Here is a 13,664-nt window from a genome sequence, read left to right as displayed (position 1 = left end):
TTGCTTTCAGCTTGAGGTCACCAACAGATGGCTGGACATTCTCCTTCAGCACAATTCATGCTTCCATTTATCACAGCAAGTCTTCCAGGTCCTGAAGACCATCACACTACCACCACCATGTTTTACTTTTAAGCCAGATGTAATGGGAGACACACCTTCCAAAAAGTTCAACATTTGAGTATTTTCCCAAAGGTCTTGGGGATCATCAAGATGTTTTCTGGCAAAATGGAGACGAGCTTTAATGTTGTTTTTGTTCAGCAGTGGTTTTGGTCTTGGAACTCTGCCATGCAGGCCGTTTTTGCCCAGTGTCTTTCTTATGGTGGAGTCATGAACACTGACCTTAACTGAGGTAAGTGAGGCCTGCAGTTGTTTGGACGTTGTTGTGGGGTCTTCGGTGACCTCTTGGATGAGTCATTTTGGTTGGCCGGCCACTTCTGGGAAGGTTCACCACGGTTCCATGTTTTGGCCATTTGTGAATAATGGCTCTCACTGTGGTTGGCTGGAGTCCCAAAGCTTTAGAAAAGGCTTTATAACCTTTTCCACACTGATAGACCTAAATTCATATCAGTTATTTTTTACCGAAGGGAGGGGGGGATTCTTTTCTCCCTTAATAATATAAAGTTTCATTTAAAAACTGCATTTTGTGTTGTGTTGTCATTGACTAATATTTACATTTATTTGATGATCTGGAAGATTTAAGCGTGACAAGCATGCATGCAAAAAAAGAAGAAATCAGGAAGGGGGCCAACACTTTTTCACACCACTGGATATCCAAGCTCAACAGAAGGTGACCAGACTTTGACAACAAAGTATCTGAACTTTTCCTGGCAAAGGATAGGGTGTGTGTACTTCACATACAGACAAAATACAAGAACACAAATGTTTTTCACTTTATAAAAAAAATGGGTATAAGAAGTATTTGAAAACATTTTTTTAAAGGAAAATGAATTATTCTCTTCTTTTTCTTGCTCTTAAAGGGTCCCTGACATGATTCATCAACATTGCTTAAATACATTATACATTGTTTGTAATTATGTTCTACATTGTTCCATTTGTTCAAAGTGAATGGTAAATTTGCAAAAATGACATTTGTAGTTCATGGCGCCACCCATGACCAACTAGCTCTTGCAGTTCTGCCTCATTTCTGGATGTGACGTCATCAGGGTAACACCGCTCAACTAAAGCAGAGTAAGCGCTTTTCCAGGTAGATGGTCAACTTGGGTGTAGTAGAATTTTATAGTATGGTATAGCATAATTTTCTGTATTTTTCAGTATATTTTTCATCCAAATAGTAGTCATGCCAACATGCTGTGTTGCTGCTGGATGTTCACAGCATCCCAGTGATACTGTAAGTTTCTTTTCTTTTCCAAGACAGGAAGGTTTAAGACGACAATGGACCAAGCGAGTGCAGAGAACGAGAGACAGATGGACGCCCGCCTCGAGTTCTGTTCTTTGTCGTGATGGTTTCACTCATGACAGCTTTGAAGGAACACCTTTGAAGAAGCATTTGGCTTAAAAGCACGCCATAAATGCATTTGTAAGAGGATGCTGCAAAGCCTTACACGTTATCTAAACTATAAAATCACTGACATGTTTACAGGGGATGGGGGGGGGCTGGCGGGCATGGCAGTGATGGTGATTATTCATTGTTGACATGAGGCCACATGTGCATTAAAACAGATATAATAGATATAAAAAAGACCTTTATGCACATTAAGAAGCCAATTTAAAAGAAAAGCTGAAGGATAAGCAACTCCAGAGTCACTTACACTTACCATTGTGCCTTCTGAAGGCTTGTTCAATCTTTGATGTGATCTGTTCCGTATTTATTGATTTCTTTATTTTTATTCTATTTTCTTATTTTCCTTATCTCTCATGTCTTGCCTTTGTTGTTTTATTTTGTGATTGGGTGATTAAGTTCATCATGACATTCTTGCAGAGCTGCTGGAAATGTGAATTTCTGTTGGAGATGAATAAAGTCTCCATCCATCCATCCATCCATCCATCCATCCATCTCCAAACGTTTTCCAGCGAGGGCCACATAGTGAAAAGTGAAAGGATGCAACTGTGCCACTTTGATATTTAGTAAACAACATGCTAGGAAGCTACAGTCCATGTAGCTCAAGAAACACCTGCATTTCACCTTTGGAATATATCTGGAATGGAGGAGAAATGCTACTAAAATCACCTTTTTTACACAATAAGACCACATTATTTTTGGAAAATTGCCACTTCTGTTCTTCATTCGAAAATGACTAATATTTTGACTTTATTCTCGTAAAATTAAAGCTGTTTTTTCCATTTCTGTTGATTTTTAAATTTTCCAACTATTTCATTTCAGCTTTCCTCTTCTAAATGTTCTTCTTGCAATTACAACTTTATATCTTTAAAAAAAATAATGTATTGTTTCTTTATTTCAACATTGTTACTGAAATTATATCCTAATTTTACAAGTTTTGACTTTACTCTGGTAGAATTTGTGCTGTTGATTTTTTTGTACAATTTTCCAAATATTTCAACTTCTTTTCTCCTGGTATATTAGCTTTATTCTCATGTTATACATTTTCCCCCAACCTAAGTTTCCAAAAATTGCAACTTTATTTATTGTTTTTGACTTAATAATAATATTTCAACGTCATGCTACTAAAATGACATTTTTCCTCATACTAATACTAGATTACAACGCTTCTCTTAATGTTTTGACTCTTAACTGATTTTTCCATTTTTGCTGCTGTTGTTTTGTTTTTAAGTTTCCTTGTTAAATTACATTTTTACACTGTGCGGCAGGCCGATAAAATCACAGCCAAAGTGATTTTTGTGGCCCGCGGGCTGTACTTTGGACACCCCTGATGTATGTCTTAAGGATTAAGTCCATCTTCTGCAAGATCTTCATTTAATTTTCAAATTTCCTTCTTCCTCCTTGAAAACTGTTGACACATGGCTGAAACCTTTGCTACAATCACTGTAAACATGCTCTCTGTCGTACACCGCCACGTTTGTTTACGTGCGTGGTGTTACCCTGATGACGTCACATTTGAAAATGAGGCTGAGCTGTGAGAGCTAGTTGGTCATGGGTGATGATTGCTACCCAGGGGGGCTGCATGCTCAGCACGCAAGAGAGGTTTCAAACATTAGCAACACAAATGGCTTCTTAAATCTTCTAGGCTGTTTTGGTAGCTTTTAAAGAGCACATGTACAACGTTATACTCTGCGACCTTTCTTTGTTTTCCACTCGGAATCGATATGTATCAGATGAGATCGCATTTGTCAAATGGCTCTTTGTTTTTTTCCCCCCGTGTCAGCTTCTAGAAAGTATAAAACAAGCAATTGTGCTCCAAAAACCAAGAGGCATCTGGAGCTGGATAGTAGGTGTCAGTGGGCAGACACACACAAGCCAAAGCTCAGTTTGTGGTTTGAGGGAGAACAAATATGGATGGAGCATTATGTGATCCCTTTAGAAACACCATACAGGTGGTCCTCACTTTATGGCGCTTCATGGCTACCAACGTGCTCCCAAAAATGAATGACAAACCTAACTTTGGTCCATAAACACGAGACTCCCTCAAGAACGAGTTAGAGTGGAAGAATACACGATACAGTGCTGACATCATTCAGGATAAAGATCACTTTGTAACCTGTCTACCTGGACGTCGTGAGGTGACGAGGAGAGGGTCGAGCGACAACCTCTTTATTGCCAAAACAAAACTAGGTATGAGTTCCGACTTCCACTAAAATTCGACTTCCAACGAGTCATAAGAACGGAACGTGTAGGTAAGCTGAGGACTACCTGTATTCATACAAGGATCAGCAGTGATGCGATACATCAGTTAATACCAGGGCTGTAATGGTATCACATAATCATGGTGGATCAGCAGTTACACTTCCTGTCCCTCACTTCTTGTGTTCCGTGCGGGAAGTGGGTGTGCATCTGTACCATACCCAAATGTTCCATTAGGAATGCATGTCTGGTGTCACAGTGGTTCAGCTATTTGTTTTATCCGTTTCCATAAGAGCATCTGCTCAATATCCATCATCACCTGTCAGTGTGCTTCACCCTTGAGACTTCGTTTATTCACACGCTCTATTAAAACGTTCTCTTTCCCACCCACTTTGAGTGGACAGCAGCTGGTGGTCACTGATAACCACGGCCAGAAAGAACACCTCTACAGCAGAGATCCAGGAACATAACTGAAACTCCAGTTTCCATCAAACAAAGCAGGATGGACATTTCCTTGTTATTAGCATGAGAGCGCAGAACAAAGAGCTTCTTCTGCTGCACAGTCCCAAAGCCTAGGAAAAGTTGAGCTAAATAGACGTAATAGCAGCGTGACACTGTTAACCTGCCACTGAATTCAACATTCAGTTGACTGCAGTGTGTCCCAAAAATTGGCCAAGAAGCTGAAGAAACTGCGTAAACAGCTGGGGTCTCCACTTTTCCCAAAAATAGGATTTTCTGGAGCATACTTGGTGGTATTTTCTGCTCAGCTCAGACTGTATTCCCTCTCTCACCACAGGAAGTACAAATCAATTCACTCTGCCTTTAAACATAAGTGAAGTCTGATGAAAAGGTTTGAAAAATGCCTGTGAAGATCGTCATGGAATGGATGGTGACTGGACTGTTCAGGTTGTCTTAGAAGACCTTTGGCCTCTCATCTGAGCAGGCTTCATCAGTTCATGCTCAAAGACCAGCCAGACTAGATAGGACAGCTCCAGTCTGAGAGCTTGGTGCAAGATCCAGTCTATGTGTCCTGTAAAGGAGGAGGCAGGTCCAGACAACAATGGTGGGCTCTTTAGCCAGGATACAACGGGGTGGGGCCTCTACCTGCCAACAATGGTGGTTTGGGTGGTATCACCTTGGCTTGTTTGGGTGGTATCACCTTCATAAGCGTCCCATTCAGATGTAAGGGTGGTCATGGACCCACCTGAAACCAAGGTGGCTGTGCTGGTTTATTTATATTGGTTATTTGCTACATGATTGAACCTTTTAGGAAGGGATGGAAGGACAGCATTTTATGACCACAGATCTTCACCTGTGGAGTTAGCCTGCCTGTGTTGTGTCATGCGCCTGCTCAGTGGCTGCTTGCTTTCCCCAATGTCAAGATGGGTGCATTCCAGATGGGACACACCATACTCAGAACAACAATCTGGTGTTTGCTGTCCAGAGCAGTGAGGAATGGACCATTTTTACACTTTCTGGAAGAGAAGTGAGGGAAGCCATCTACGTTAAGGTTGAGAAGCCATCTCTGAACAGAGGTGGGGTCTACGACACCACCTTTCTCCCACAGACAGTGCTGTCCTTTCGTCCTCAGGCATTTAGTCTCCACCGAGTCTTTGAGTATGAACTGGTGAAGATGAAACATCTTCTAAGTCCAGCTGTGATCGGCTGAATGCCCTGAGAGTATTGAAAAATACGTTTTTCATTTTTTTTGTCAAGGTGCTGCGTCTCCTCTGGGTTCAGCCTCACACTTTGAAAAGAACTATTCCAACAGAAAGCATACCGTACATTACTGAACCCAACTGTCCGCCTCGGTCCACCCAGGGCTACGGTGTCACCCTGAGTTGCTTACCTTGCTTCCATCAGGCAGTACGGTACCCAATACGGTACTCATTTTACCGTGTTTCCGCTGTACAGAACCCCAAATATACAATCTAAACTGCACGACTTTTTACGACCCCATCATTGGGTACCTAGCATGTTTTTGTGTGGGATGGGCGGAGCTAAACACAAAGCTGTCTATTAATGGGAACCATACTCCTCATTTGACACAGGGCTACAGCGTTAGCTATTGGCTATTTAACTTTGGTTGCATTCAAAGCCGTGTATCTTGTTTCCAGGTACTGTCAGCATACTTTACTGTACCATCACATGCATACGCCCTGCAGTGGAAACGCAAGCCTGATCAAGGAGTACCTGATGGGAACCATATTGCTTGCCCAACAAAAGGCTCTACATTCCATGGGACATGTTGTGCTCCTCCCTCTCCTCCCTTTACATGAATGGATGTGATACGGCTGTTAGCTGGACTTTGTCTATGTGCCTCTTTCCACGGGAGATCCATTCATCTTGGGAGACCAAGCCATCATTCAAAAGGTCAAACTGATGCCAAGTCCTGAGTCTTATGCTAATAAACAAACCCCTACGCCATTCTTTTTACACACTTGACTGTGACCTAATGGTTGTGTTGCCAATGTGACGTACCTGCAGGTCAAAGAATTTGCTGTATCTCCTGTAGATGACTTGGGAAATGGAATCCGAGTAGGTCACGTTGACAAGGTATACCTGGCGAACAGGAAGTGCAAACAAGACAGCCATTAAGTCCCTTTTGTCAAAGACGCCACAACACTGTTGATTCAAATGACCCAAAAGCGCCTTCATTGGGACAAAGGTCAAATAAAGTCATTAAGGTCTGCGTGCTTCACTGACACCTGGCAAAAGCATCAGGGGTTAGCTATAGCGTCACGGTATTCCGGGGAACATGTCATGCCTGTAAATCATGTTATGATTTGATGTGATGATCAGGTTATGAAGGAACCAACAGCTCCCATTGTGTCAACAAGACCAAATAAAAATGCTCTATTTGCATTGATAATTAGGAGCCTACAAGCATTTGGGTGCATCCGGAGGTTTTTGTGGAACAGATGGCTGAACTTAAGTCATGCCAACCCCAGCACAGCGTTCACACAGATGGTGACAATCTGCAAGGATGAGTTGGAAAGTCCGCCTGCAGTGTGCTGTTTATTGCAGCGGGCAGGAAGGAGCTCTACGGCAGTTCACTAATTATATACACACACAGCATGTGCGCATGTGTGTATAGTGTCGTAAAATGTAATTCACAAGAAAGCAGCTGAATGAAAAAGTGACTGCAACATTCCCAAGAGAAATGTAATACTTGCAAGTGCTCAATTCCAATAAGTTTGTTTTTGTGTTGCTCGCTGACAGCAGTCCCTATAAGCTTCACCATGGGATCCCGCTCAAACACAGCATAAACAAGGACGAGTCCAGTGCCGTGTGTCCCTGCAGGGAGGTTGAGGAAGGACAAAAGACAAAGGGTCGCTTCTTTCCTCCCCTCGAACCGGATAAGCATTTTCAGTTGCTTAGCTCATTGATAATGAGATTATTTTTTTTCTTCCTCTACTTCCCCAAAGGGGACTTCCCTAACCTTTGGCTTCCTTCCCAGGGGAGTGTCTCAGTCTCAGTCTTCTGCTTAGTGGTCCTGGGGGATATGACAGCCCCGCTGCCGGCTCAGCAGGAGATGGATGATGCAATTGAGCCCAACTCCCAGGTTAATTCATCCTATTTTATCCACTATGGACTCATTGATTTTCGCCATTCTACTGAGACAACACAATAAAGTCCACACACAAAAATATGTTTTTGTGGACGAATCCATTTAGGATAAAACACGCAACCAACGTCTTTCTTTGTTTGCAAATTGTAATAATTAAGACAAGATTGTTTACATGCTAATCTACTGTCATTTATAAAACGGAAAAAGATGTGGATTGAGGGGCGGTAATGTCCAGAAAGATAAGTGAAACTTGTTTTTATCACCTCCGGCTCAACCTTGCCTCCTCAGGTACAAAGTAAGCTAACTTACAGTACACAAAAGAGGATTTGAATGGTTGCTGTAACGCACAGGGATTGTATTATATCATTGATTGTATATATTACATTTAAAATAACTCATACATTGCCTCTGTAATGATACCACTTTCATCATTTGAAACAGTGGTAGGGAACTATGAGGGTCACACAAAATTGATCAGATCAAATACTGTAAAATGTTTATTATTAATATTATATATTACAATTATGTGCACATAAATGTTTAACAGAATCTGTATGGCAGGTCGAGCAGTCCAGGGTGTACCCCGCCTCTCGGCCAAAGTCAGCTGGGATAGGCTCCAGCGTACCCCCACAACCCTCATGAAGGTAAGCGGCATAGAAAAAGGATGGATGGAGGGCCAGATCAACTGCTCTCGTGAGCTCTATATGGCCCTTGGGCCGCAGGTTGCCCACCTCTGAACTGAAAGAAAGCATGTCAGCCTTTGCAAATTGTAACTGAAAAATACAGCAGAGATTCCTCAGGTTGTGCAGGTACTTAGCAATATGACTAGCCTGATGATGATAATATATTATAATTAAGGTCTAGAAGGTACAAGAGTACAACTTACATAGTGTTTGGAAGGATTCCTTCTCTTCTGGACATCCACAACATTGACATCAAGGACTGTCCTCAGCTGCATCTCGACAAAACTTCAGAGTTTCACCACAAAATACAAAGAGGATTATCTGCCCATGAAAGCAAAGGAACGATCAAACTTCTGAAAAAGCAACAAAGCAAGAGAAAAACTCCATGCATCCAAAAGAAGATTATTTCTAGCGGTCTCGTGTCGCTTCTGTAGCCTTTTGAGAAACATGACAGCGCAGTAAAAGTGGCTTTTAATCAAGTTCTCCTCCCCAAAGGAGGGGTGGGACCACCGCAACAACACAAAAAAGGGGAGGCAGGGTGAGTGTGCAGGGCGGTCCCTTATCAGGCTGGCTTGCACACTGCATGCTTGAGCTGGGTCATACACAAGAGCCTCCCTATGGCAATCACTCTTTACGACACTTTTATGTTGCAAAATAAATCTATGAGTAATCAGTTAGCTCGATACGCACGTCGACGTGCATCATTGGACCATCCAGTAATTCCAGTCGACTGTTTTGTTTGGATTTAACCAACTCCAAATGTGAAGTAAATGAGGCTGCCTACCACTTAGGGGCGCTACTGGTATTTTTGGTTCATTCGGACAGTGTGCAAGATTATTCAAGGTTCCCAAACTTTATTGACAACGTGAACTGTGCAATTGATTTGGAAGGAACCGCTTTTAGTCAGTTGCACTGCAGAGGGCCAGAGCGGTCGTTTGAGAAGCGGAAGTGACTGTCGAATGCTCGAGGCGCCAAAATTGAAGCGTGAAAAGTGCGAGATAAGGAATACAATAAGTATTGAATATACAGTTGAGAAATTTGATATCTGGACTGGAGGTGGGTTGTGGGAAGTGGACTGCATAGGTCTCGGCCGACGGCTTACATGGGCCCGGTACGACGAGACGGGTGCGCCACGACCTGCAACAAACCAAAAGGCATACGAAGAGCTGGTGGCGGTGGTGCGGAGGGAGCTGAAGTGCGGGTGCAACCAAGCGGTACCGTGAGTGTAACAATGGGCTGTAGCTCAGATGATGTTAGCGACGAAGGGGCAGAGGAGATGGAGTACACACACACGTAAAAATAGCAAGGAAACAGTCATGATCAGAAGCAAGCAGCGGAAAAGATCATGATGGAAGACAAACAAAGAAAAAAATAGGAGCTAAAACAAATGGCAAAGAGTCAGATGAAGAATACAAAGTTATTATTACAATGAGCAAAGATAAAGGACATTTTCACCCAGTTCATCTGACTAAAGCAATTGATAAAGAAATAGGGAAAGTTAAATACGCCAAAATGCTCAATAACAGAAGAATACTAATATCAGCAGCAAGGACATATGATGAAGTTGAAGTACCTTGATGGGGGAGAAATAAAAGTACACATACCAGGAGAGGCAGCAGCAATAAGAGGAGTTCTATCAAACGTACCGATGGAAATGTCCATGGATGAGGTGAAGAGAGAAATAAGAGGTGGCAAAATAACAGAAGCTAGACGACTCCAAACCAGCAGAGGAGGAGTAAAAAGTGACAGTTTGTCTGTATTACTTGTATTTGAAAAGACAATACCGACAGACATACGTATCGGGGGTATGAATTTTAGGGTGAGGGAGTACATTCCTCAACCACTAAGATGCTATAAATGTCAGAGAATGGGACACACAGCACAGCAATGTCAGTGGAGGCAAAGGTGTGCAAAGTGTGGTGGAGAACATGACTATGGGAAGTGTGCTGGCGATGCTAAACTAAGATGTTGCAACTGTGGAGGAGAACACAGTGCCGCATATGGTGGCTGTGAAGTGCAAAGACATGCCAAAGAAGTGCAAAAATACAAAAGAGAAATAAGGTATCATATGCTGAAGCAGTAAAGAATATAGGTGTGTGTGTAATTAAGCAAAATAAACCAGTAGAGAATCAGGAAACTCATATAGACCAGACAGGACATGCAGGAGGACTTCCTCAGAGAACAGACCATAGAAGATCTCAATCAGAATGGAATGCTCCCCAACAGAAATGTAATCATAAGTGTGCAATTAAAGAAGACACATTAGTAGTAAATAAAAAGAACTTTGTAGCTTTTATATGTAAAGTCATCAATGTGGCCACGAGGCAGGAAAGGAAAAGTGACAGGATCAAAACGGTTGTGGAAGCGGCAGAACAATATTTAAACGTCAAAGACGTGAAAGCAGAAGAAATACATAGTATGTTGACTATACATAATGATGCAGGACCTCAGAACGGTAATTAAAATCACAATGGTACTCCACATCCTACCATGGAATGCAAGAAGTTTAATAGCAAACGTACAAGAACTTAAGAAATATAGAAGAGAAAGTAGGAAAAGACCTGATATTATATGTGTGCAAGAAACATGGCTTAGACCACATGTGGATGATGTGTTGAATGGCTATGAATCAGTGCCATTCCATAGAAAAGAAAAGCAAGGGGGAGGGTGTGCAACATTTGTGAGGGATGGAATAATATATAATAGAATAACAACATTAAATGAAATAGAATGTGTGATTATTGAAATACATCAAGCAAATACAAATATAATCATTATTAATATATATAACCCCTGTAAACTATTAGATGTTGAGATTAGATGAGATTGAGATTAGATGAGAGATCTGGTGTGGGGACTTTAATGCACATCATAGTTGATGGGGAAGTAAGCAAACAGATCACAATGGAATAGTAGTAGAAGAACTCATGGATATCAGACAGTTAGTCTGCTTAAGTAAGGGAAATGGAACAAGAATAGATATATGCTCAAATAGAATGTCATGCATTGGTTTAACTCTGGTCTCACATAGCTTGGCAAGTTCCTGTGAATGGAAAGTACATGAAACCACAAGTATAGGAAGTGATCATTTCCCCAGAAGTTGTACAATAAACGCAGAAGTAGATATCAAAGAAAGACCCAGACATAAAAAGTGGTGCTTTTCAAAAGCGCATTGGGAAAATTCAGGGAGGAATGTAGCAAAGCAGCAAATTCAATACCAATGGAAGGTGGCATAGAGGAATGCACAGTTAAGATGACAAATAAGATAATAGAGGCAGCAATGAAAAGTATACCGTGGAAGTCAGTTGGAGGGAAAGGAAAATGGTTCCATGGTGGAATGAAAAGTGCACAACAGCTGGAAAAGAAAGAAATAGCACATTAAGAAGGTTAAGGAAGAACCTCAGCCAAGAAAATGTAATAAATTATCAGAGGAAAAAAGCTATAGCCCAAAGAGTAATTAAAAACAGTAAACAAAACGCATGGAGGGATTATTGCTCTGCCATAGGAAGGCAAATCAAGATAGGAGATGTATGGTCAATGTTGAAGAAGATGAGTGGGAAAAACGTGTTTACTAAAATACCTACTGTATATTAGGAGACAATGGAACAATGTACTGTATGTGACTGATAAAGAAAAAGCAAATGTGCTGGGGAAAAAGCTTGCGGGGGTGCACAGTGGAGACCATCTGGATGAAAATCATAGACGAGGGAAGGAGAGGATGATAAAAGAGAATAGGGATGTGTTTCTAAAACAGGATGATGAGGAGAGTGTGATGGATGTTGAAATGAATATCAATGAACTGCTAATAGTATTAAATAAAAGTAAAGATACTGCAACAGGAGAAGACCAGTTGAGTTATATTATGTTCCAGAACTTACCAGAAAATATGTTGGGAAAATATTTTATTTATTTAACAAAATATGGGAAGAAGGTAAAATACCAAAGCAATGGAAAAGTGCATTAATTTTGCCATTTAATAAACCCGGTAAGGATCCAAAACACCCTGTGAATTATCGACCTATTGCGCTAACATCACATCTATGCAAATGGATGGAGGAAGTTCTAGTCAGAAGACTTAACTATTTCCTTGAAAGTCGAGAGTTACTTGCAACTTATCAGTGTGGTTTAGAAAAGGACGATCAACAATGGATGCTGTAGTTAGAGTAAGTCAGGAAATAGAGAAAAGCTTTAAAATGAAAGAGTTGATGAATATTGTATTCTTTGATATTGAAAAGGCTGATGATTCCATGTGGCGGGAGGGTTTATTGATTAAGATGAATAGGATGGGAATTAGAGGTAGGTTCTATAACTGGGTCCTTGATTTCATATCGGACAGAAAATTCAAAGTAAAAATAGGATCAGAGATGTCAGAAGAATACAGTATAGCAAATGGTATACCACAGGGGAGTGTAATTAGCCCAGTTTTGTTTAATGTAATGATAAATGATATATTCATGAATCTGGATAGAAGGATTGGGTCGGCCCTACACGCAGATGATGGAGTGATTTGGGCAAGGGGACGAGATTCTATAAATGTGACAAGTACGTAAAATGAAGGAAGCAATAAAGAAGATAGAACAATGGTCATATGACTGTGGATTTAAGCTATCACCCAATAAGATTCAAGAGATTCAAGAGAGTTTTATTGTCATGTGCATGGTAAAACAGCAGTTATACCATGCAATGAAAATCTTATTCTGTTCATTCTCCCAAGAAAAGAAAGAAAACACAAGAAAGAATAAGAACATAAGAAACATAAACACATAAACATATATACCAATAAATTAAGCAACAACAACAGAAGAGACATTAATACAAATAAATAAATAAATAAAGTGCTATGAGTGTGTGCTTGTGTTGCGTGCGGCGTGTGCGAGTGCTTCGTTGAGAAGCCTGATGGCCTGTGGGTAAAAGCTGTTTGCCAGCCTTGTGGTCCTGGACTTCAAACTCCTGTAGCGTCTGCCTGACGGTAGGAGTGTGAATAATGAGTGTTGTGGATGTGTGCTGTCCTTGATGAGGTTGTGTGTTCTTCGTAGGACTCTAGTTTTATAAATGTCTTGCAGTGAGGGGAGGGCTGCCCCAACAATGTTCTGTGAGGTCTTGATCACCTGCTGGAGTGCCTTCCTATCACGTGTTGTACAGTTACCGTACCAAACAGTGATGGAGGCGGTAAGGACACTTTCCATAGTGCATCTGTAGAAGCAACTCAGGATTGTGGTGGACATGCCAAATTTCCTCAGTCTTCTCAGGAAGTACAGTCTCCTTTGGGACTTCTTCAGAATTTGTTGGGTGTTGTGAGACCAGGTGAGGTCCTCGCTGATGTGTGTGCCAAGGAACTTGAAGGTTTTCACCCTCTCCACCTCAGTCTCATCAATAAACAGGGGTCTATGCGGCTCCTTTTCCCTTGTTCTTGGGTCGATGATCATCTCTTTAGTCTTATATGTATTGAGAAGGAGATTGTTATCACGACACCAAGCTATGAGGTCCGCCACCTCTCTTCTGTATGATGTTTCAACACCACCAGTGATCAGGCCGATGACTGTAGTGTCATCCGCAAATTTAATGATGCTGGTGTTGTTCTGGGAGGCCACGCAATCGTAGGTGAAGAGCGTGTAGAGGAGCGGACTCAGCACACACCCCTGTGGGGTCCCAGTGCTCACAATTCTTGAGCTGGATGTGCGATTGTGGACTC

The 13,664-nt window shown here is 41.5% G+C and overlaps 1 protein-coding gene across 4 annotated transcripts in view; it reads right to left on the bottom strand.

Annotated features, from left to right (window-relative positions):
* The window catches only part of LOC129193654 (SH3 and PX domain-containing protein 2A-like), an 87,932-nt gene extending 79,454 nt beyond the window's left edge, over positions 1–8,478 (bottom strand). For 3 of the 4 annotated variants that reach the window (XM_054798068.1, XM_054798069.1, XM_054798070.1), the window contains exons 1-2: positions 8,176–8,478; positions 6,200–6,280 (exon numbers count right to left, since the gene is read on the bottom strand). In XM_054798068.1, the coding sequence (XP_054654043.1) occupies positions 6,200–6,280; positions 8,176–8,247 (153 nt within the window). In that variant the 5' untranslated portion in view covers positions 8,248–8,478. The remainder of the gene's footprint in view (positions 1–6,199; positions 6,281–8,175) is intronic. The other variant, XM_054798071.1, reaches the window with a different exon arrangement.
* Positions 8,479–13,664: the final 5,186 nt, after the last annotated feature.

Source organism: Dunckerocampus dactyliophorus, chromosome 14 (assembly GCF_027744805.1).
Source record: "Dunckerocampus dactyliophorus isolate RoL2022-P2 chromosome 14, RoL_Ddac_1.1, whole genome shotgun sequence".
NCBI classification, from domain to species: domain Eukaryota; kingdom Metazoa; phylum Chordata; class Actinopteri; order Syngnathiformes; family Syngnathidae; genus Dunckerocampus; species Dunckerocampus dactyliophorus.
This window is presented reverse-complemented; position numbering and strand designations above follow the sequence as displayed.